At 39.6% G+C, this 25,105-nt stretch overlaps 1 protein-coding gene across 3 annotated transcripts in view; it reads left to right on the plus strand.

Moving 5' to 3' along the window:
* Positions 1 to 25,105, plus strand: part of SATB2 (SATB homeobox 2) — a 157,782-nt gene that overhangs the window by 57,248 nt on the left and 75,429 nt on the right. For all 3 annotated transcript variants that reach the window (XM_050969515.1, XM_050969517.1, XM_050969516.1), the window contains exons 4-6: positions 8,292 to 8,418; positions 11,734 to 11,857; positions 16,880 to 16,982. In XM_050969515.1, the coding sequence (XP_050825472.1) occupies positions 8,292 to 8,418; positions 11,734 to 11,857; positions 16,880 to 16,982 (354 nt within the window). The remainder of the gene's footprint in view (positions 1 to 8,291; positions 8,419 to 11,733; positions 11,858 to 16,879; positions 16,983 to 25,105) is intronic.

Below are 25,105 nucleotides of genomic sequence, written 5' to 3' on the forward strand. Positions count from 1 at the left end.
TGTCATTGAGTGTAGTTCCTTTCCTTGGGACGGAAGTTAAGGCACTGAGCTAATGTGAGTTATCAAAGGCAGCTGCTAATATTAGTATAATCTGATGACAATAGATTGTAATTCATGCTTTTTGATTATTCAGAAGATCTTAGTTCCATGCCTTTGACACAATGCTTTAGAGGAAAGGTTTTCTCTGTGTCACACAAAAGGAATATGAGAGAGAGAGAGAGAGAGGCATTTCTTTCTCATTCTTGCAGTCCTTCACCTTGGTCCAAGCTAAGGGCAAATTTATCTCAGGAATGCTAAAAGGAAAATATGCCAGGCAAGTACTCTTATGAACAGGAGAAACTGACATACAAAAAAATCTGAACAGATATTTTAGCAATCCAATCCCCATCACCATTTGTTATGTTTCTGTGTATAACAGTTTAAATAACAATCTCATGAAATAAATAACTGAACATCAGACATGCTTTTTCCATATCCTGACCAATATTTTGGCAGTTTTTCAAAAAGAATGGGAGTTTTGAAAATTAAATAAAGGCTTCTAAAATAACCAGTTTTAGAAAGTTTTATTGAATTTGCAGAATAATTCTGTTCTCTTTCTTTCAATAGAGACTTTATTAATTTAGTCTAGTTACTTAGTGACTATATTAAATTAATCTAATAAAAGTCAGGGTTCTAACATAACGTTTCCCAAATGTGAAGCAGCATCTATTACATGAGACAAAACCTCTCTATATATGGGCTTTATATGTTGTATAATTACAAGGCATCAGACTGTTCAGTATATATTATTCAAGACAAATACTTCAATACAATGTACTCAGGAGGAGGGGAATGAGGAAAACTAGCACTCAAAAAATTAAAAGTCCTAGCAGAGAACCATATAGCAAAGCTGTTTTTTATCCCTGAACGCAGTCTAAAGTTCAATAATTGAACTGTGTAACACTAGTAATCTTCTATTGACAGTCTTTTCTACAAATATGTATCATTTTATATAATTGCGTCTATGTAAAATAACCACATTAGTGTAGATTCTTAAGGCTGGAAGGGACCAGTATGATCATCTTAACTGACTGACTGTATGATGCATGCTATTTTCACTGTAGAATTCCACTTACACATATATATTGTTGTGTGCATAGTTTTAAAAAGCACGCTCACCCCCAGAGCTGCAGGTAAAGCTAGTGTCAAACACATGCCTTTCAAATGAAGGTCACCTTTTTGTTCGCAACCTAAAGTTGTACACGTCTAGTCAACTGAGATGGAGTGTTAATCATTCAAGAGGTGTGGGTGTTCCTGTTGATTTGTGGATGTGTACATCACAACATAATCGCAGAGTTTATTCCTGTTCTCTCACTGAATTATTTATTATGGTCTGAAGTAAGGGGGTTTTCTTTTGTATTGGCATAAACATAGGATTATGTTTATTGTGTGCTTTCAATCACTAAATCACCAGTATGTCAAAGGGATAATGCTGCTTGCCTCATAGGGACAATTAAGCCTTATGAGGTTTAATTAATTAATGTTTTATAAAGTGCTTTGGGATCCTCAGCTGAAAGGTGTTTTGGAACTGCAAAGGAGAATTATGCTGATTGTTTTTTCCATCTAGTCTCACCCCAATATGTGTCTGATTCAAATTCAGTAGAAAAATGTAGGCCCCATATAATAGACTCCAAAAGCAGTACAAAATCTGTTCAATTGGTATAAAAGCTTGAAGAAGCAGCTCAGTAATATAGTAAAAAAATTAATACAATAGAATCAGTTTAAAAAAATGTGCCCCATTTGTTGCTTTCTACTTGAAAAGTCATTCCCTGCAATGGTTTAACAATAGTAACTGAAGTAGCCTTTATGCAGCTATGCGCTGATGATATACTACAACCAGGTCACGGGTTAGAAAGACAGGCTGGGTTATTATATGTTGCAGGATAGTGATTTCCTGTGAACTAATTTATGGATAAATAATTCTATGTACTTGTTATATAGGACAGGCAGTTTCTAATTTCTTTAAGAGAGTACATCTGAACAACAGTAAATTACCTGCTATAGCCTAGGGACAAGGCCGCTTTGAAGCAGGTAAACAGATGCACTCAGTGTCACAAGAACTTACCAGTCTCTTCAGCAATAGAAGTAATGCTGTGAACAGAGACTCCATGGCTTAGAGCAGTGGTTCTTAACCTGCAACTCACGGTCCACTTACAGCTCAATCAGCACACAGCTGTGGCCCATGTGACAGCCTCAGGTAGCATATAGTGTGGATGTGGCCTATATAACACATAGAAAGCCGCATATGTGGCCCACAGTGGTAAATAGGTTGAGGACAAGGTGGGTGAGGTAATATCTTTTATTGGACCAACTTCTGTTGGTGAGAGAGACAAGCTTTCGAGCTACACAGTGCTTTTCCTCAGACTGGGGAAAGGAGAGCTCTATTTAGCTCAAAAGCTTGTCTCTCACCAACAGAGATTGGTCCAATAAAAGATATTACCTCACCAACCTTGTCTCTCTCATATCCTGGGACCAACATGGCTACATCAATACTGCAAACAACTCTATGGCTTAATCATTCCAGGACCCAGGGTTTTATTGACAGTGTTTCATGGCCTTTGACTGGGAGTTATATTAATGCTAATATCTAGTTTCCCTTGAGTTTACATTGTGCTTGTAAGAAAAGTGGTTAAGAAGTACCTTGTTTAAAAGAGAAACTATTTATTTGATTAGACTTACAGCACTACAGCAAGTGATGCTGTTGTTATTCTCTGAACCTCTCATCCTCAGAATAAAGGTCTATGTGAGATATATTCAGTGTATAAGCAAGGAACTGGTGATTATCCAGTGTCTCAGTCCATGAGGGGAGTGATTAGCTTTATTAACACTTCCACTCCTTACGTGTCTCTATGGGATGCATTTGTTTATGCTGAAGAAAATGAAAGAGTTTGGTATAGTGCACCAGCTGACCTGCATGGTTAGTATTGATAAATACACTCCTTTACAGGGTTCATTAACCAGGATTCTTCTTTCTGAGCAAATATTTTATTTTATTTTAACAAAGGATTACTGAATTCTTTTCCTCTTCACTTTTAAAAAATATTGTTGAATTTTCTTTGTGTACCTGTAAAATTTGTGTGTGTGTGGGAATGTATATGATCTTCTTAATTTGACCCATATGACTTAAGCTCTGTAAAGCGCTTTAAATAGTTTACATTAATTCCTTGCAAACTTACTACAAATATGCTTTAAAAATATTGTTCAGGTATGTACACAGTCTGTGAAAGGTGGAAATTGGGAATAAATGTGGTAGATGTGAAGGAAACTATTAACAATAGCACAAGGGATGTTCTGTTGTATGGTGCCTGTACATTCTGTTTGGTTGTGAATGAAATTTGGAAGTGATCCTGTTTTAAAGGTTTGATCCTGCAACTCTTATCTAAGTAATCCTTGCTTGCATGAGTAACTCTATTAATTTCAATGATAGTACTTTTGTGACTAAAGACTATTAATGTAAGTAAGGGTTGCAGGGTCTGGCCCTAATTATGTAAATGATCTAGAAAAGCCATAGCTAGTAAGATGGCTTTGTGATTTAAGATGCAGTTTTAAAACATCTGGACACATTCACAAGTTCAAATCCTGATAGCATTGAGTCAGTCTTTCATTTTCTTGTGAGTTAAATACGTTGAAATTCAAGGCAGGTGTGAATCTTTTGGATGAGACCTTAAAAACTGAGCACATTAAACTTCCTGTAATGCTTTTTCTCTGAGCATGCTTGTCAAGCACCAAGTGTCTAGGCAAGATTTCCACTCCATCCACAAAAGGTCATTTGGTTGGCACCTCTTCCTCTACAAGTGGCTGCATTTTCAGGAGTCCTTGATATATGCAGTTTTAAAGTATTTTGGGATCTTTTTGAGTGAAAGGAGATATGCAAATTTAAAACGAGGCTGCATATCCTTATTCCTCTGTTCTTCAGTCTGCTATGCTGATCAGTAATGAACCTTGTTCAGTGAGAGATGGCAACTTTTTTGAAAATCAAGCTTATGAGAGGGCCTGTCTACAGAGGGCAGTGGTTTTCAGGAGCTAATCTTGAAAATGCTCTGGCTAACACATCTGAGGCTATGTCTACACTACCGCAGTAAGTCAACCTACGCAACACAACTTCAGCTATGAGAATAATGTAGCTGGAGTCGACATACCTTAGGTCGAGTTACCGCGGGGTCTACACTGCTGGGGGTCAATGGGAAAAAATATCCAGTCAACTTACCTTACTCTTCTCTTCAGGGGTAAAGTACAAGGATTGACTGGAGAATGATCTGCAGCTGATTTGGTGGGTCCTTTACTAGATCTCAGAGCATCGATCCCTGCCGTAGTGTAGACCTGCCCTCAGCCAAACAGAGTGGAGGGAGAATAACTTCTTAAAAACAGTTATTGAAAAATATTCTTCAAACAAAGCCATTTAAAAGATTTTTTTTTGACCCCTCTAACAGGCCGTTTCACATCAAACCATTTAAAGATCAGTTTTTGAAGGCTGTTCCAACACACACAGGTGGTTCCTCTGTGTAGACAAGGCCTCAAAATCGCCTCAGCTTGACCTAGTAACTTAGTGAATAAACTCCTGGCAATTAGCATTTGTGCACTGTTTGCCAGTCTCCACAAAAAGAGCCCAAAAGGGGTCATTGGTTTGTGAATGAGTGATTGAATTAGTTAATGGAAAAAGGTTGTGAAGTCATAAAAGGATCTGCCTACAGATTTCTTGAGAATTCTGCTGCATCTCTTCCTCAGACAGTATTAATGAAGGAGGAATGTTTTTCCTGTTTAAAATAGAGTATTTGTTCAGTAATCATTTATAAAGTGCCTCACTGATTCTCACACTCTCTCCAAGTCTGGTAAGGTATCTCCACTGCAATTAAACACACTCTTGGCTGGTCCTTGTCAACTGACAGGATTCATGCTGTGGGACTGTAAAATTGCAGGGTAGACGTTCAGGCTCAGGCTGGAGCCCGGGCTCTGGGACCCTCCTCTTTTGTGGGATCCCAGAGCTTGGTCTCCAGCCTACGCCCAAACATCTACACTGCAGTTTTACAGCCTTGGAGCCTGAGCCCATGAGCTGGAGTCAGCTGACCCAGGCCAGCTGCAAGGGTTTAATTGCAGGGTAGACATACCCTTTGGGCTTAATACAAGATAAAAACACTATACAATACAAGTGGAGTTGCATGATTAAAGACCACAGCCTTAAAAATTGGAAATTAGGCCATTAATGTGTGTGTCTAGGAAGATGATGCCTTGTTATTCTGGCTTTCACCTATCATGAATGTTGCATTAAAAGCACCTTGAGAGTGGTAACAAATGAGAGAGGAACCTCTAGCCAAACTATGGCTGTATGTACTGCTCAAATCCTGATGGAAAGTTATTTGGGGGAAAGAGAACTGGCATGCTTAAACAAGCCGGCACCAACATCCTATCTTCAGCACAACAGGTGCCTTAAATGCAGCTACAGTGCCATGAATGAAACCCCCTGTGGAGGATGGTGAAGCGCAGCATGGAAATCATGGCTTCTGCCTAGCCTAGGGACTAACTCAATTGATTTATTTTTTTCAATTTCACCCGTCACATCACACCGGCTAAAAATAAAAGCTTGCATCAGCGGTTCTATAACAAGGTGTAAAGGACTCACAGTAGGTGTTAACGTGCCCAAGCATTATGGTAACACCTGTGTTTGTCTAATTCCAGCTAGAACAGTTTCCTTTCCAACTGTAGAGAAGGATAGAAAACCTACCTAACTACCAGTAGTAGCAGACATTTCCTGTAAAACAACTTCTATAGTATTTCCCATGATGCTTTGGCCTGTGGTTTTGCTTTGAACTTTCCCGGGTTGGGACAACTTGCTAACTCCAGTGACCTCTACTGCCTCTTTGTCTCTCTCCAGCGCTGTCAGCACCAAACACTTGGAGACGGTGTTCTCTCACAGAGGTTCCTATAACTGAATGAAGAATAAAGCCTCTTGTAAAATATGACCAATGTAGATGTGACTTATAGGGCGCATATGATGCTTATTTTTTCAGTTATATGGAAACTTGAAGTGATTAAAAATAGGAAGCCCAGTGTTCTGCGAAGCTGATATAGATTTCTGGATTTTTCAGGTGACTTTGTGTTATATTATTACATAGTATTAGAAGGGGCAAGGGAAGTTGGCAGCTAAACTGTTTCACTAGCATGTGTTTCAATCAGTGGACCCTTGATGCTCATTTCACAACTAATGTATGTTGTACTGTGTGCACATCTCATTGTCACCAGAGATAACATTAAGTAAACTATCCCCTTCAGAAAAAAGCTTTTCTTGGCAAGTGGAATATGGCTTGAGGAGCCAGCTCTGGAGACATATGATACTGTGAATGAGTGCTGTGTGTTACTTCACTGGATTCGAGTCCAGGCACAGTTTATACTGCAGCATATTCAGCACCAGATTGTTAAATCTTAATACTGAAACAGTGCATCATTTAAATGTTTTTGTTCTGTGTATGCCCCACTTTCAAGCATTGGATGTCAAGCAACAGTTATTAACTTTGTTCGTCTTGGATGAGATTCTACCCTTACCAAAAGCTTCATAACCTACTCTTGAAATGTTACCGAGTCTATACCAGAGTATCACATTGAGACTTCAGACTAGCAGAGGTAATGGTCTTCTGCTCCAGTTTCCCTCTAAGGGATTGTACATAGTAATGGAATACATTGTGAACCAACTGAAGATCTATTTCCCAAGAAATCTATATGCACGTATTGAAATGCTACAAGTGGGGAGAGTAATTGTACCAATATTATCCCGCCAGTGTTATGCAGAAACAGAGAAAATATTATCATAGTATTAGCACTCTGCTAAATATCTCATGCAGTATTGGAGACCATTATGCTACCATTTTCACAAAGCCATTTTGCCATCTCATAACCACCTTTACAGAAGCTTTGATAAGTCTAGATGCAACTCAAAGTTTAGATTTGGCTATCATCAGTGTTGGTAAAATGGGTGCATGTGGGAACTGCGTTAATTTTAGCATCATGATATCACCTCAGCCAATTTCTGATGAGTTTTCTTGATAGGCCGGGTTGTCATGAGCTGCTGCTTTCCATTTAGAACCACCGGTGCTCGATTTATTATGAGAACTTACAGATAGATATGCAATAGTGTGGTGTCACCAGGTAACAGCGCTGTGAACAGTCATCTCTGTGTTGCTTCTGAAAATGTTCGCATACTGCCTTGTTGATCTCTTCTGGAGCCTTGAATGTGTATGAATGGGCCAAAGACCAGGTCCTGAGCACTGTCAATTTAAGTGGGAACAAGGTGTTTGGTACCTTGAAGGACTGGGTTCAGAGATGATAAGCTGATTAAACAAAGAGGAAGCCAGTAACACAGCTGAGGAGATGGAATGAAGCAGAACAGCAGACATCTGCCCACTATGCTGTGTACCCATACAAGGCAGCACTGTGCCTCATGATATTCCTAGAGTCTCTCTGTTTTCTGTGCTTCCCTGGAAGTCCATCCTTTCTAATAATTTAGTAATTGTTTCTGGTAGTGCCCAGGGTGTGCTAGGCACTATATAAACATTTAAAAGAAGGGAAGGTCTCTGCACTGAAGAGTTTACACTATCACTTGCAAACTCAGTCTCTTGCAACAAGCCTATCTAAAAAGGGTGTTGCCGCTGTTACTGAAGGAGCAGAGGTATAAACAGGACCTGGAAGACAGCTGTGCTATTTTCAATCTGTGGTCAAGTACAGCGCTGTTGCTTTTTGCCAAAGAAAGCAACCATCTGCCTGGTAAAACGCATATCTGGGAGTGAACTCTAACTACTTCATCGATTTCAAATGCTATTTGTACTGGGAATCACACCACAGTCAGGATGTAACTGTGTGCTGAGCCCACACACAGGAATTTTCTTGTTCAATTCAAAACCAGATCTTTTATTTACTTAAGGGTTGTGCAGGCTTTGAAATCAGGAGCACAGGGTATTTAAAGCTTGTCTTAACTTAGAAAGTGCAGGCTTTAGTGGGATGAGGAAAGGTGATGCTGTGTGGGGGGACTCATCCTTTTCTTCTGTATCATAATTCAAGAAACACGAAGATGTAAACAGCTCTCTGTTTACAATTCAAAATATATTCCTTCCCCTCCACTTAGTTAGGCTCAATTGTCAGAAAGAAATAGCTTTGTGTTCAGAATTGCAATAAATCTCAGGGCGGGTTCTGAACACCTTGACCAACCAAATAACCAAAAGGTTTCATAAACAGCTGATAGATGTGTATTATATTTTTCTTTCCAGGAATAATCAAACTTGGGAGGTGGAACCCTCTCCCCCTCAGTTACGTGACCGATGCACCAGATGCGACAGTAGCCGACATGCTACAAGATGTCTATCATGTTGTGACATTGAAAATCCAATTACAAAGGTGGGTGTTTCTGAACATCTGTCCTCCTCTATTCTCTGAGCTGCTCTGTTGATCACAGCATTACTACAGAGATTAGCACATCCTGTCTTCATTAATTTCTGGGCTTTTGATGAAATGAAAAGGAAAATGAAAGGAAGGGTGCTTCACGATGCAGCTTTCTCGGTGAACCTTCCAACTGTTTTTACATTTTATTTTCTGAAGCAGTAAAGCGACGGTGGTATGGTGGGGGCAGGAGTGGAGTGGGTGGGGGGATTCCATCAATCGTGAGGGATACGAAGCCTTTAAAGGGAAACTTTCCACAACTCTTAATTTAATGGGTCCTCCAGGCCTGATTAAATGCTTAGCATGTTGAATATGAAAAATAAACACTTCATCTGTTTCCAGGATTCGGGTTATGAGGGTCTAGACTTTCTGCTAACTGTGGCTCAGACAGAATGGCCCAGAGAGCTTGTTGCCTTCTCTTTTGTCTCCAGTGGCCAATCCTAGCAGGGTGGGGAGAGCCTGCCTCTACTGCTCCATCTGGTAATTTAAACTATTTCCTACTCTAGAACATCTGATGGGCGGAGTGGTAGCTGCTGTCTGACAATCCTGCGCACACTTTTTATTTTATATATTTTTTCTCTTTCTCCCTCCTGGCCATTTAAAGAAGATGGAGACTACTGGGCTGTTCACTGAAAAGGGTGGAGAATTCTCCAGATGGCCTAAGCAAAGTGCCCACCTAATTCTTAAGAAACTCAGTTTAACCCTAGGACTTACCTCACTAGATCAGACAGTTGGCCCATTTGCCATAGTCCAGTGATCAGGATGCTTTAGAGGAAGGAGTAAGAAATAGTGGATTATTGTGAAATAACTTGCCCACACGAAAAGGTTCATTCTAACTTTATCATAATTAAGAGTCTCGTGGCTGTTGTATCCGAGCACCATCAGTTAAATCCCATTGCAAAAATCTCATGCAAAACAACAGAGGGTCTTACTGCACTTTGTGTGCATGTATGAAATCAGCACTGCATGGTTGGGTTGACTCTATGCATTATACCAGGGCTGCTGAGTACTTCGAAACTTATGGCACGGCATACTTTCCACCTTGCTTACTTAATCAATGGTGATATTTTTCTCCACTTAAGAAGCACTAAACACCCTAAATGAATATCCACCCCAGAACTAAGAATCTGACACATGCCCTTCTTGGCTGAGGAAAAAAACGTCCATGAGCAACTGGTTCACTAAACCACTGAAATAGCCAAAACTTAATTTAGGGAAGGAACTTTCTCTTCCTGATTCAAACATGCACTAATGAGACTGACACTGAAGAAATCTTGCCTCTTAATAGCTCAGTTCTGGCCAACTATTGCTCAGTATAAAATCTTTTGTTACCTAGCAAACTCACAGAGAAGCTAGCCACAGGCTGACTACAAACTCTTCTAATTGAAGCTAATATACTTGACCAGGCATAATCAGATTCAGGCCAGGACATGGTATGGAAACATCTTTAGTGCCACTGATGGCACTGCTCTCAATGGGGCAAACATCTGTTCTCCTCCTCCTTGACCTCTCTGCAAAATTTGACACTGTTGACCATATGATACTGCTGTCTTTCCTGAGAGAGGTGGCAGGAGTCCTGGGTAATGTGTTAAAATATTTTCTGGAGCAACACACCCAATGATTAGTGATGGGAAACTGCACCTCTGCCACTAAACCCTTCATCTGTGGAGTTTCACAAAGATCAGTTCTCTCTCCAGTCCTTTTCAACATCTACATGCAGCAGCTAGGTGAAATGGTCAGGCAGCATTGTGAATAATGTCACAAGCATGGATTCAGGTACCAACAGTATGCAGATGAGACACAGCTCTATCTGTCCTTCACCACATACGATCACACTACGACCACCAGGATGCCCTAATGCTTGGAGGAGATCAGCTCACGGATGAAGAAGAGCAGGCTGAAACGAGCAAGGCAGAGGTGTGCTGATAGGCAGAGGAAAGTGTCTCCAACTAAGTCTCCTTGATTGAAGTCATGTGCCCACAATTGGTCAATTCAGTCTGTAGTTTAGGAGCACTCTTGGTTCTTTGCCAACACCAACCTCTCACATAGCAGCTTTTATGAATAACACTCTGTCATCTCCAGTTGCCTCTCTTGCCTCCTGGTGGATAAAGACCTGGCCTTAATTACTCACACCTATGTCACCTCTTGCCTGGACTACAGTAATGTGATATACCTGGGCAGGATGCCATCAGCCCTTGGGAAACTCCAGCTAGTAGAGAATGCTGCAGTGCATCTCCTCAGCAACACAGGCTACTGTGAGAGCATCATACCCCCTCTCTGCACTGGCCTCCCAAAGATTATTAAGTTGAATGTAAGGTCTTGGTCCTTATCACCAGGGTGGTCAATGGCCTGGGCCCAGCATGTCTGAAAGAGCCTCGAATTCTGAGATGGAGACTCTGGTCAGCAGCTCCCCTCCTCAGGCACAAAAGTACTTTCTAGCATAAAGGTAAAGCTGATCTGTGCAGGAGACAGAACGGTTTCATGGATCAGTCTGAGACTGAAACAAAGTCCCCCAGGAACAAAGAATTGTCACAAACCTCCCCGTCTTCCTCACTGATTGCAAGGCACACTTCTTTGACCTTGCCTAGTCTAATACAAACACAGAGCATGCATACTTAAAAAAAAATCAAACAACCTTACCACAAATAAATACACCTGAAACGAAACCTTCCCGAAACACTAGGAAAACACATGCAGTTCACCACAAGTGGAGAGAATAAAAGTGAGAGTGACCCATCTGTGACAGACCTTAGTCATGTTGGGTAATGCACTGCTGGAAGGTGCTCAGATACTATGGCGGTGAGGGCAGGATATATACCAGTGTAGAACAGAATTCTGTTTTAGACCAAAGCCTTGGCCCTCCAGAATGAGGGTGTCTCTCACTACTTAACCGTGTTGTGTAATCTTTTTTTCTATTCCAGCAGGAACATCTATTTGTGCCTAAGAGGCTGCCTTTCCCAGTCATTTGTGTGGCCTACATTAAGCAGAGCACTTTGCACTGCTTCAGGCCCCAAAGGAAATGGCTAGGCACACATGTTACATCACTTATGGAGGCTTAGTTAGGATTTCTGGCATGTGCTGTAATCTCTTAGTTGCAGCACATGTCTTGTTGCGGGGAATGGGGATGTAAAAAAAGGATGCACTTTAAAGAAGGGTCTGAGCACAGGACAGTTAAGTGGGGATGTCGTCACGAAGATTTATGGTTGCATGAAGAGAGCAGGTTTGCTTGCTGGTGATGTTTCCATCTGATTTTTCTGCTTTCTGTTTTTACAGTTGTTCAAAGTTGGAAGACTTGCCAGCAGAGCAGTGGAACCATGCCACAGTCCGCAATGCCTTAAAGGAACTGCTTAAAGAGATGAATCAGAGCACATTAGCCAAAGAATGCCCTCTCTCCCAGGTCAGTGCTTTTACCTGTCCTAGAGGAATCTGCTTTATAAAATCCAAAGCCAGTAACTGTTTAGCAAGGTGTTTGCAAGAGAAAATTCCAGAAATGTTTAATCTTTGTTTGTTTTAATTAAAAATGAGAAATTCCAATCCACTTGGGAAAATATCTCTTTAATTGTGGTGCACTATTTGTAAGGTGTTGTTGGAAGGAGATCAGCTGGTTTGTGACCTCAACTTCAAAGGGACCCCGATTTCTCCATATATATCATCTCCAAATTTTGTACTACCACTCAATACCCTGTATTGCAACTAGAGTGACCAGACATCAAGTATGAAAAATTGGGATGAGGGTGGGGGTAATAGGAGCCTATATAAGAAAAAGACCCCGAAATTGGGATTGTCCCTATAAAATCAGGACATCTTGTCACCCTAATTGCAACAGCCGCTTATCCTCACTGGCAGAAGCCTGCAGCATTCTTTAGGGGGACACACAGTTTTCATCAATCTCTGATTACAAAGAAATGTATATAACTCTCATCCGTGTGTGCCAGTTTCTAGGAAGATATAACAAAAGTGTGTGTGTGTGTGTGTGTGTGTGTGTGTGTGTGTGTGTGTGTGTGTGTAAATAGAGAGAGAAACTTTATTCAGTATAACTTTGTTACTTTCAGTGAAGACACATCCATAGTTCAGACTCCCAATGAAACTGAGCTCTTGATCAAATTCCTTACATAAAGACTTGTATAAAGTTGGCCAAGTTAGCTGAGCACCCCTCTGTACCACTAAAAAAGCCAACATCCAGTGATTCATATTACCTGACAAAAAACTTCATTAGAACAGAAGTAGAGCTGTTAATATAGTGCTTTATATTGTCTTTTAAAAATATGAAAACATTTTTTATAATTAACCTCTTCCCCCTTCCCTCCAAAAATTAAATGAACAATCCTTAAATGCTAAAAACTCAGTTCATTTGCTAACAGCAATCTGAATGTTGTCCTCTTGTTGCTGCCTACCTTCAACTTACAGGTTGGAGACAGCCAAGCAAAACAAACTTGAGTATACACATTCCAACATGAAGGTGTTCTGTTGTATAATAGAATGATGTAACCCACACCAGCTTTTGCATTTTATATCAAGTCAGGAGATCTCTGATTAAAGTAGATATAAGGTCTTTAGAGTGTCCATATCAAATTTGCTAACTTATAAATTTAAAAAAATATTGTTTTTAGCTATGAACACCACAAACTCAACCCTGGATTCATAAATCAAGGATCTTTCATGATGATATGGCATAACTAGTGATAGAAATTCTGTAAGCCAAATTTGGTCCTCCATTAGATCTATGCCACCCCAAAAAGCTATACAGGTCAGAATTAGGTCCTGCAGCTGGTACTGTCCACAACAGAATTTCTTTCAGCTTCCCATAGCTGCAGAGCTAACAGGAGTAGAAAAGCAGTGTAACCCACATTACTTACTGAAGTGACTCTGAATACAGGAGTGGATGTGTTGAATAAGAAGGTATTACTTTTACAGAGTAGAACAACACTTTGTGTTTTGCCTTTATATATAGAATGGGAACTGAAAAAGGAGAAATCTGATTGGCTAATGAGGGTTCCAGCATGTAGGTTGGGGCTCTTTGGCAGATGGTAGCAAAACTAGCATATAAATTTACATTTCAAGAAGAGAAATTAGATGAGATACCTGCAATTCTTCAATCTGTGTGTCCCAGTGCACCTGACCTGTACCACTATCCGGTATAACTGAATGGTGAGCCATGTTACGTGGTGGCATTCATTCACTATTTAGGGATCTTTTCCATCAGTTTCCGTATGGGAATGTGGCAGTTGGCTGACCTCTCTATAAACTCATCCTGACATACATTAGCAAGATTACAGATGGCAGAACTGTAGGAGAAATAATCTCTATCCTGGTGATTATGCAGAGAATAAAGGTATAGAGGCACGCTTTTGTGGATTCTAATTCAGCAAAGCATTTGCACACGCTTACCTTTAAACATGTGCTTAAGTGATTTGCTAAATGGCAATGGACTCCGGAGGCTGGACCACAATGAATGCACTTCTTGCATTAGAGCCACAAAAAGTTGTAACCTCTGTTGTCGTGGCTCCCAAAATGTAAAAGATACAGTAGAAGGTTGCATAGGAGCTGTCTATTGCCATTATCTGAATTTGCCTTGAATACAATTCCTTTTCCCAAACCAGTTTTTTTAAAAAATACTGCACCAAATGTGAAATGTCATTACAACCCCCTTGTGGTTAATATATTATTGACAGCAGCAAATTACAGAGCTGTCTCCTAGGAGTCAAACTGCGGCGTAAATCCTGCTGTTTATTAATGTGTTCACAGTGCGTCGAGTTTCCCTCTGTACAGAAGTGGAAAGGGGCAGCACAGGGAGCTTTCTTTTTTCTCAGTGACTGTGCTCCAGTTCTTGTTCTTGGTACATGAGCTCTTCTTGCAGCCCAGATGGAGAGTCTGATTGCCACTAATGGGCAATGTAATCATTCACTTTGATTTACAGTTGTTCTGTTTTTCCTGCTAGGTGTATTATGTATCTGCAGCTTAGCCGCCCTTAGCATAAGGCTGCTGTTCAAGCAAATAAATCCCAGTTAACTAAGGCAGGGCATTGGGGATGGGGGTGGTGGGAAAGGAAATCCAATTGTTTCTTCACTTCCATCTTTGCACTGAGACCTCTGTCTTCCAAGTGTATTGTGCTAATCATTCCAGTATTGTTCATGTATTTTGCATACTTGTATAAACTTCATTTCCTTGTTGCGGGTTGGTGGTTTTTATTTTCGTCCAATAGCTTTCGCCTTTTATTTTAACTTACGACATTATATCTTGTTTATATGAATCCTCTGCTAGTTCTGGGATACGTTATCAGACAGATGCCAGCTTTCTTTCCATGTGGATGTGATGAAATTGTCCACCCACTGGGGGTAGGAAGACTAATTTCTGCCCCATTTTTCTTCCTCAGAACCACCACAGCTATAATCTTAGTAATGCCCATTTATTGTAGAGCTGTGAGAGCTTAAACAAAAACCTGCTGGAAAAATAAGCTCTTTAGAGCTGCTTCTTCCAGCTTGAAGTTTCCACTCTGTTATGCCTTCAAAATGCTCCTGTTTCCTCAGGGCACACTTTAGACCAAGCAAGGCTTCATAGGGAAGGAGGTGCTGCTGACTGTTATGGTACTAGGTGTAGGTCTCAAAATATGAATTTTAATTAGAAAATTGGAGCTGAGTTTTGGTGATTAGAACATCCATTTAAAAAAAAAAATCCCAGCCCTTATTTCATAGCTACTTTGAGTCTCCGGTACTGCAGCTGAGTGGCATTCACGTGGAAATGTGAAAGTGAAAGGGAGGAGGAACCTCTGTGTTTAAAGTGAATTCATGCCTCAAAGACGGAAACTAATCTGTACAGTCCAGTCTTCCTTAAGACTCTCTAAAGTAAATTCTTCTCAGCCTCCTAAAACCCCCAAAACTCAAGGGGTCAGGAAAATTGGTGTCTTTTGAGGTTCCAACAGAGTAGCAGACTGGGCTGAATAAATGCATAATTGATCTTGAATGAGGTGGCTTTTTTTTCTAAAAAGCACCATAAAAGCGGAGTAAGCCAGAAGTGAGCCTAGTTAGTAGTTTAACAGCTATGGATAAGACCCCATTTCACACATGAGCCTAGATGGGCCTATGTGCCAGAGTTGGAACCCGTGGTAAATAGCATGACCTCAAAGCAATTGCAGGCTATCTCTTTAATCTCTTCTACTGTGCAGAAGTGTCATAACAGGTGCCAACGTTTCTCTGAACCCTGGCATGACTGTAGGCATAAAAAATGTGATTTCAAGAAAGGATGCTTTGGCTCACACATCTTGTTAAACTACTTGGGTTTTAGAGTGAATGTATGTTTACAGATCAGAGATCAGCAACCTTTGGCATGTGGCTCACCAGATTAAGCACCCTGGTGGGCCAGGCTGGTTTGTTTAACTGCTGTGTCTGCAGGTTCGGCCGATCGTGGCTCCCAGTGGCTCTGGTTCACCATTCCAGGCCAATGGGGGCTGTGGGAAGCGGTGTGGGCCGAGGGATGTGCCGACCACCCTTACCCTGGTGAGCCACATGCCAGAGGTTGTCGATCCCTGGTATAGAACTATGTATATTTATATAAATGTAGATATACACATAATGCAGAGATTCAACTCTGGAAGAGTTTAAAAGTTATCAACAATTATTTACTCTCTCAAATTGAGATAACTACCAGTAACAAAACTATTTTCCATCATATGGCCAAAAGTACCCCAAATATAAAATATTTATGTGTGTCACGTGCGGCAGAGCAACTCTACCTACTATCTTCTTCCAGTTGTTTTGTAGCGGTAGTTGCCAGAGGATACCTGCAAAGAGTGGGGATGGTGGTGAAGCACTTTGAATCTTTCAGCTGTACTGTATTTAGTTTAATCTGCTCTGAAGAGTATTGTTAATTTTTCTGTTGAGTGATTTTTCACATAAGAGCTAATCGCACGTTTCTATAAATTATATTAATTTAACTTGTTTGCCTAACTGTTGTTCTGCAGCGAGTAGCACGGATATTCTCCAGTTCTTGGCTGTGTGGTCTTGTTGCAGTTGAAAGCAGATCAGAAGCATCTGAAAAGCATTATTTGGATTATGCATGCTAATATTACCTTTAGAATCTGGTTCCTAAATCACAGTTATTCTTACCCCTTGCGTCTAATGGGTGTGTCCCCCAACATATCACTGCCTGCAGTTATGCTTTTAGTATGAAGATTCTGTGACATCACAAGCATAAATTAAAGTGACAAGTCAGTGGGAGCTGGAGACAAGAGTCTTGGTTCACACAGCATCTTTTTTGCATTATTAGTGAACCAGAGTAATCATGTCTGGGGATGTAGAGTAGGAAATACAGCCAATTTTGAGTCCTTCATAGTGACTGCGTTAGGTTTTGAAGGCAGGTTTGGGTGATCCATGTGAGCTTGCATTATTTTTTTAACACACTTTCTGTCTTCCTTTACTTCCAGAGTATGATTTCATCCATTGTAAATAGCACATACTATGCCAATGTATCAGCAACCAAGTGCCAGGAGTTTGGGAGATGGTATAAAAAGTACAAGAAGATTAAAGGTAAATTAACTTCCGTTATTGTTAATTTCCAAGCCAATGAACTGTGTTTGACTGTTTGAAATTTTGTTTTAAGTAAGGGTGATGATAAGCCTTAATAATATTGCTGATTTTGTCTGCAAAGAGGGCACAGTTGTAGCACACTGGAAATTATATCCAATGCCTTATGAACAAGGATGGTGTGAAAGAAAAGATTTTTAAAGAAAACATGCTAGTTACATCACATTTTAGATTGTTATTGCATTGAAAGGATCAACTGTGTGTGTAAGAAAACTAAAACATCTTGGGGGGGAAAATTCTGCTATAGAAGATCTGGATTAAAAAGTTAAATTGCTAAGTAAATCACCTTCATCATATTTTATTTATGAAAACTAAAAACCTGTCTTCCTAAGTTAAATATATCCTTGCTTTCTGTTTAAATACGGTTAAGTGTATTGGCATTCCTGCCATGTCAGATCATCTGGAATTTAGGTAGCAGCAATGCATTTGAGACCAACTTGCTTGGAGGCACTGGGCTAAATTCATCCCAACTATTCTCACTTGTACCAAAATGAAAATGGCTCATTATTTTTATTATATGGAATGGAATTGTGTTAGTTGGTGAAATGCTAATGTCTCATACAGGAATGTTGTTCTAGGTAGGTTCTTATAATGCCCTCGTTGCCAAATGAAAATGGCTCATTATTTTTATTATATGGAATGGAATTGTGTTAGTTGGTGAAATGCTAATGTCTCATACAGGAATGTTGTTCTAGGTAGGTTCTTATAATGCCCTCATTGCCATAATGCCTAAGTGTCTTCCAGCAGTGCGTTAAGTGACGTTACTAACATCTGTCATGTGTAATTTATTCTTTCTCTTTTCCTTTCCTTAAGGGGAGGATTGTGTGTACAATGCAGTGTTTTGTTTTGGTAGAGTTCTGTTTTAAATACGCATGCTGCTATGTATTTGTTTTAGACAAAGTATGGCTGAAGAAGTGCGCCTTGTATTTGAAGGGGGAGGTGGTGAGGTTTGTGATGGTTCTTTGTTCCGCAGTCTCGTACCGACCCTGAGTACGCTGTCTTCTGCACAGACGAGTTTTGCTGTTATGGTAGAAAGTTCTATTTTACCTGAAGAGTGGAGTTGTTGGCTAGAGTCTTCATCTCAGAACTTGAGTCTCTTTTTGATGTGCTGGGTTCAGGCCATTGAGCACCATGAAGATAAGATCTTAGATCTTAAATTTAATTTGATATTCTTTGGGAAGCCAGTGGAGAGCGCAGAGGACTGGTTTGATGTGCGTGCTCATGGTAGCTTGTGGTTGCTAACAAAATGCATTGCAGTGTTTTGTTTTAGTTGGAATTTCTTAAGGACTGATGGCTTCCTGCCCAGGTATATCATATTATTTTAGTCCAGATGGTGGGTGAGGGCCTCTCATGAATCAGTAACTGGTTAAAAGATAGGAAGCAAAGGGTAGGAATAAATGGTCCGTTTTCATAACGGAGAGAGGTAAATAATGGGATCCTCCAAGGGTCTGTACTAGAAATTGTGCTGTTCAACATATTCATAAATGATCTGGAAAAGGGGGCGAATAGTGAGGTGACAAAGTTTGGAGACAATACAGAATTATTCAAGACGTTTAAATCCAAAACTGACAGTGAAGAGTTACAAAGGAATCTCACTAAATTGAGTGGGTGACAAAATGGCAGATGAAATTCAGTGCTGGTGAATTCAAAGTATTGCACATTGGGGGAAAAAGTCATCCTAACTATACATACAAAATGATGGAATCTAAATGTTCTGTTACCACCCAGGAAAGAGACCTTAGAGTCATCATGGATAGTTCTCTAAAAACATCTATTCAGTGTGCAGCAGCAGTCAAAAAAAACCCTAACAATGTTAGGAATCCTTTGGGAAGGGATAGGTAATACAACAGAAAATATCACAATGCCACTATATAAATTCATTGTACGCCCACACGTTGAATACTGGCATGCAGTTCTGGTCATCCCACCTCAAAAATATCCACTGGAATTGGAAAAGGTTCAGAGGACATCACAAATGATTGGGTTATGGAACAACTTCTGTACAAGGAGAGGTTAAAAACAGTGTTCAATTTAGAAAGGATATGACTAAGGGGGGATATGTTAGAGGTGAGTAAAATCATGAATGGTGTGGAAAAAGTGAATAAGGAAGTGTTATTTACTTTTACACAAGAACTAGGGATCACCCAATGAAATTAATAGGCAGCAGGTTTAAAACAAACAAATATATAAGAACTTCTTCACACAATGCACAGTCAATCTGTGGGACATGTTGCCAGGGATGTTGAGAAGGCCAAAAGTATAACTGGGTTCACAAAAGGATTAGACAAGTGCATGGAGGATAGATCCAATGTCTATTAGCCAAGATGGTCAATGACTCAACTCCATGCTTTGTGTGTCCCTGAACCTCCATCTGCAAGAAGCTGAGAGTGGATGACAGGGGATAGATCACTCGATGGATCATGTTCTCTTCATTTCCTCTGAAGCATCTGGTACTGGTCACTGTTGGAAAACAGGATATGTGGCTTGATGGATCGTTAGTCTGACAGCCAATGCATTGGTCATTCTTACGTTCATATTTTGTATAGGAAAGATGAAGCTCTATGTCATTACATATTTCTCACGCTTAAGTTTGTATCATGTGTTCATTTCACCTACTGGCTGCATGTAGATGTTGAAAAGGGATGGAGAAAGAATTGATCCTTGTGGGACTCAACAAATGAGGGGTGTAGTGGTGAAGGAATAGTTTCCCATAAATATGGTTTGGACATGTCCCTCCAGGAAGGACTTTAACTATTTTAGCACATTTCAGTGGACCTCTGCCATCTCTCGAGACAGCAGTAACTCATAGTCAACAGTGTCAAATGTTGCAGACAGGTCAAAGAAGATGAGAATGGATGTCTGCTCACCATCCATTTATTGCAGGAGATCATTGGTGGCACTAAATCTGTTTCTGATCATGGCCTGGCCTGAATCCAGATTTTGGGGACTAGGATATTATTTTAAATTAGATGTTTGTAATTGACCTGTGGCTAGATTCTCTGTGAGCTTTCTCAGAAACGGAACGTTTGACACTGAGCAGTAGTTGGCTTGAACCAATGTATCGAAGAGGAAGGGTTTCTTCAGTGTCGATCTCTGGAAGAGAAGATTCCTTCCCTGAATTGGAATGCGTTGGCTATTTCAGGCATGACTTGCACCAGAAGCTCAAGACTTTTTTTCACCAGCCATAAGGGCATGTGTCAGATTCACAAATCTTGGGTTTGGACTCCATTATAGTGCCCATAATTTCTTGAAGTGAATATACCAAATGTACACTTATTCATAAAACTAAAATGTTTAAAAAAGTGTCTGCAGTTTTTTTCTCTTAAAAAGTAGAGCATATAGGATGTGGAAGGCTGCTCATTAATTCATTTAAGGTAAAATATAAACCCATCATAGTAATGTAATAAGGAAGCTTCTTTTAGAATTGAGAATATTTGTATCTTGCATAAGATATCAGGGCAAACACTGAGGGATCTATGTGTCTATTTCCCATTAACTGTAGTGTGGTTACATGTGTGCATGGAGTATGGAAGACACACCTATAAAAATCAGAGCTCAGTTGTGTGCAGCCGTTATATTTGCCCTAGCAAGAACAATTTTGTTTTAGGTTAAAAATGTCTGTGAAGGAGATTACAATAGCTGAAGTAAAAGTGTAAATTAAGTACGTAAGAAAATTAAGATACACATCTCATCTTGTAAAATTACACGGGGGTGATCTGCAAATTTTGATTTACACATTTACTGTGTTGTTAATATTTACCATTGTGCAGGATGAATTGAATAGTTCCTTCTCACTCTAAATCACCATCGTGTGACTCAGAAGTGGTTTCTTTTCTCTAAATGACACTTAGTAAAAAGATTTTTTTTAAGTGCTTTTGGCTGAAACAAATCAAAGGAATCAAACAGCTTCAAGGTCATTTAGTAGATCGCTTTTACTTGCTGTTGCAGAAAAAAAGCTATGGGCTTGCTATTTCATCAGGCTAGGGTGTAATGCCAGCTCCAAAGGCACTGGAAACCCTTAACTGTAGTGGTTCTCAGTGTTGCCACTTCAGACTCCTCAGTGTTTCTAGCACACCGCATCTTCCACTTTATTCCTTTCTTAGAGCATTCAATTCTTCAAGCTCTTTCTTTTTTTTTAGTTAGTAAGTGCACAGTTAAATCGTTAAGTGCAGTAAAAGCAGAGTGAGACCTTGATTTCAATCAAGAGGTCAAGGATCCAAACCTGAAGAGTTTGCCAGATAACTGTGTATGTGCACTGTTTAAAGAGATTCAGCTAGTCCTTGCTGTTTGGAAGAATATGTGTGTATTAGTAGGAGGAGAAAAGAGAAGGTTAAGGTATGTGTGAAGTAAACACAAGCTGCTGTAAAACAGTTGAAGTGGTGTTGATTCATCAACCAAACGAGAGGGAGGGAAAACAAAGATCCATGACAGGTACAGTTGGGTATGGAGAATAAATAGCTATGTAACTTCATTGCAATAATCTCTAGCACTCTCTGAAAGGGAAGATTTCTGCACTTAGTTTGGTGCTTTTAATTTCACATCTCCATTTCTTTGTTATGGTTTCATTTCTACTTCACAGTTAGTGGTTTGTACAGTAGAACTCATTTCATATGTGAAATTAGTGAGTTTGTAAATATAAATCTCCACACATCCCTTTTAATAAAAATAAAAAGTTTTGTTTTTTAAAAAACTGGATATAAGCAACAGTTAGCATTTAGGGTCAAGTTTTGCCCTTGGATATCACTGTGAGGCATTGGGACCAGTACACGCACATCCAAGCCCAGATTTGGTTAACAGAATTTAAAACCAAACAAAACGAAAACCAAACAAGCCAAAAAAAAAATCACACGCATGCGGTAAATGCAAAATAGAAAGGGGCTTCTAAATTACTATTGACGTCGCAAACTAAATGCAGTCAATGGTATTTAAATATGTTTCCTATTATCTGCTAATGTCTGTTTTAATAAAACAGTGGGAACTAAATGGTTGCTTCTTAATCAAAACCATGATTTCCTAAACATAAGCTATGTGATTCTGTTACAAATTGCCACATATAGATAGATCTCCTAGGTCAAACTTTTTTCCTTTCTCGTAGAAATAAATAAACAGTAAAATAATTATACACTCTGGAAGATCAAAGTAAATATGACTAAAGCAATGCAGAAATAAAAATGTCCTCTGGAATAAAAAGAAGAAAAGCATCACGTTGCAGAGTATATAGTTAATGTTTAAATAAATAAATATAAGAAAGTAAACAATCAATAATTTGATATCATTAGCAACAGATGTCAAAACTATATACAAATGGAATTGTATGAAATTTGAAGTAAACATTCTTAGTGTGTTTTCTGTTGAGCTTACTGAAAACACAGCTAAATTATCTATGCTTATAATTTTTAAAAGTTTTCAGTTAGTTCAGCTCAGAATGTTAATTTTCTCTTGTGTCAAGGCCATGATAGAATAAGGTTCTGGCTTGACACTCCTACTCCCGTCTACCAGCCCCTTTAAAGTTTGAAGAAATTAACAGTTTACTCAGTAGCACAAGAGTTAGTATACATACTGATAACTGGAATTTACTAGTGTAAGAATGGAGATTTTTCCATCTTTTCCTGGCTGTTGGTCTAGTACTCTGTGTGTGTGTTTGGGCATGCGTGAATGGAACAGTAGGATGGAAAAGATCAGGAAAAATCTTTTAAACCTGTTTGGTGTATAAGTATGATATATACTGTGTATGTCAGTGGTTCTCAGTTAGGGGCCCCCTGGGAGGCTGTGAGCAGGTTTCAGGGGGGCTGCCGAGCAGGACCAGTGTTAGACTTGCTGTGGCCCAGGGTAGAAAGCTGATGTCCCACTTCAGAGGGCTAAAGCCCGAGGCCCTGAGAACTTCCACCTGGGATTGAAGCTGAAGCCTGAGCAACTTAGCTTCCTGGGGGCCCCTGTGGCATTGGGCCGGAGACAGTTACACTGCTTGCTACCCCTGATGCCAGTCCTTGCTTTTATATGCAGAAAACTAGTTGTGGCACAGGTGGGCCATGGAGTTTTTATAGCATGTTGGGCGGGGGGAGGATGCTCAGAAAGAAAGAAAAAGGTTGAGAACCTCTGGTGTATGTAATTGGGAGAAGAGGGCTTATATTAATACAGTGCTAACTTTAAAAGTCGGGAAATTAGAAAGTTAAGGTTCTCAGTAATGTTCTCTTTGCCACACAGCACATATGTAATAATTTAGATATAATATTTGGCAGTTTAATTACCGATCAAAACTATACACAGGATATGCAAGATGGAGTGAGTTAATGCTACTACATGCATCTTTTATTTAACGTTTGATTTTAAATTTTCCCTTTTTTAAGATTACAGGACTACTTCCTCATTTACACTGAGACCCTTTGCACTACCCTAATAGTGGAAAGAGGCCTTGAAGTGGATGTAAAATTACCCCACAAGGCCCTCTGCATTCCCAGAGCAGAAGAAAAGGGTCTCGTGTACATGAGAATCAGGCCCACAGTTTTTAAGGAGGACTGCATGTAAATCAGACAGCGATGACCTAGTCTTCGGAGATACTGAACACAAACATCTCCTATGGAAGTTTATGGAAGCTATGGATGTTCAGACCCTTTGAAATTTAGGATCTGAATAATTAGTTTAATATTTCTCAGCAGAATATAATATGAATGAAGCCCAGTCTTTGGTCCAAAAGTGATGAGATCTTCTCTCAGTCTTCTCTGTTTGTGTTTCAAGATCCAGCATAAATGTTTTTTTCCAGTCCATATGTAAATAAAACATAAAATTTGTTCAAATACATTGAAAGGCAAAAGCCATTATCTGCAATGAGTTAAAGCAGAAATAATTGCATTTGCATTATTTGCTTTGTTTTGTGCATGATTCTACGGCATTTAACACAGACTTACTTGGATTCTCTGTTTGTAAAAATTAAAGAATACATACATAAAAAACTCCGTGTGTGTGTAAACAGCCAACAATATTTCAAAGCAATCAAAAGCATTTCCAAGGAATGAAATTCATAGAAATAATTCATTGTCCAGTGTCATTTTGGTAATTTTTGCTAATGGTCTTTCAGCTATCTGTTTTTAAAAGATATATTGCCTTCCCAAGGTTAGTTTTATAGGAAAGACAATCACTCCTTCACTACTGAAGTTTTTTTTTTTTTTTTAGTCCTGTGAATATTTTCTCTTTCCTTGAGAATTTGGGCTTAGGCTAGGGGGAGAGAGGGGAGCAACAAATATGATGTGACCTTAAAACAAGCTAAAAACATCTTTTGTTGGTCCAGGTAATAAGAGTCATTTTTATCCCTAAGATCAGAGACCATCAGGAGCTAGCTGTTGCAGGAAAGAGGATACATATCTTCCTTAAACTGAGGATAATCTATGTTGTCTTATCTTTTTTGGATCCTCTGTGGTTTTCAGATGTTGTAGGCTCTGTTATTTTTTGAAAACTGGTTTACAGCCTCAGACAGACGGACAGAGAATTTGTTTTTTGACCATAGGCCTTAGTAGCAGTTACAGGATTAGAGAGTTTAGAAGCAGCAACGTTTGCATGAGTTTCCGGCTTTCCTGCTCTCAGGCTGACAGAACTCAGTTTCCCATTCAAGGCAGCAACTGCCAAGGGAACACTGAATATTCCCATTACTTTCTTTAAGAACTATTTTGAATTGTTCATCTGAAGCAGGTGTTGCTTCTTAGAAAGATGGCAGTTCTTTTCCATCCAAGATTTTTACTTTAAATTGCCCTATGTACTAATGTTTTCTTTGGGCTTCGACATTTCAGATGGCTAGTTACACTCATTATCAATTTAGATACTTAAATAACTGATTTAAGAATTTGCAGTTTCTTGGGGGTTTTTTGGTTGTACTTTAGTTGTTGGTCTGGAGCTAGGCCAAAACGAGGCCTTTCAGTTCAGCTCAGGGCTCTTCCTCCTGCTATGAAAATCTGAACCTTTTCTTTTGTTTACTTTTGTACCTTCAATGCTGAAATTGAATTCAATAGGGTGTTTTCATTCATTTTTCTTTTTTTGAAGAAAATAAAGAAACTATCGGTCTTGATGATGATAGC

Source organism: Gopherus flavomarginatus, chromosome 10, assembly GCF_025201925.1.
Source record: "Gopherus flavomarginatus isolate rGopFla2 chromosome 10, rGopFla2.mat.asm, whole genome shotgun sequence".
Taxonomy (NCBI): Eukaryota; Metazoa; Chordata; order Testudines; family Testudinidae; genus Gopherus; species Gopherus flavomarginatus.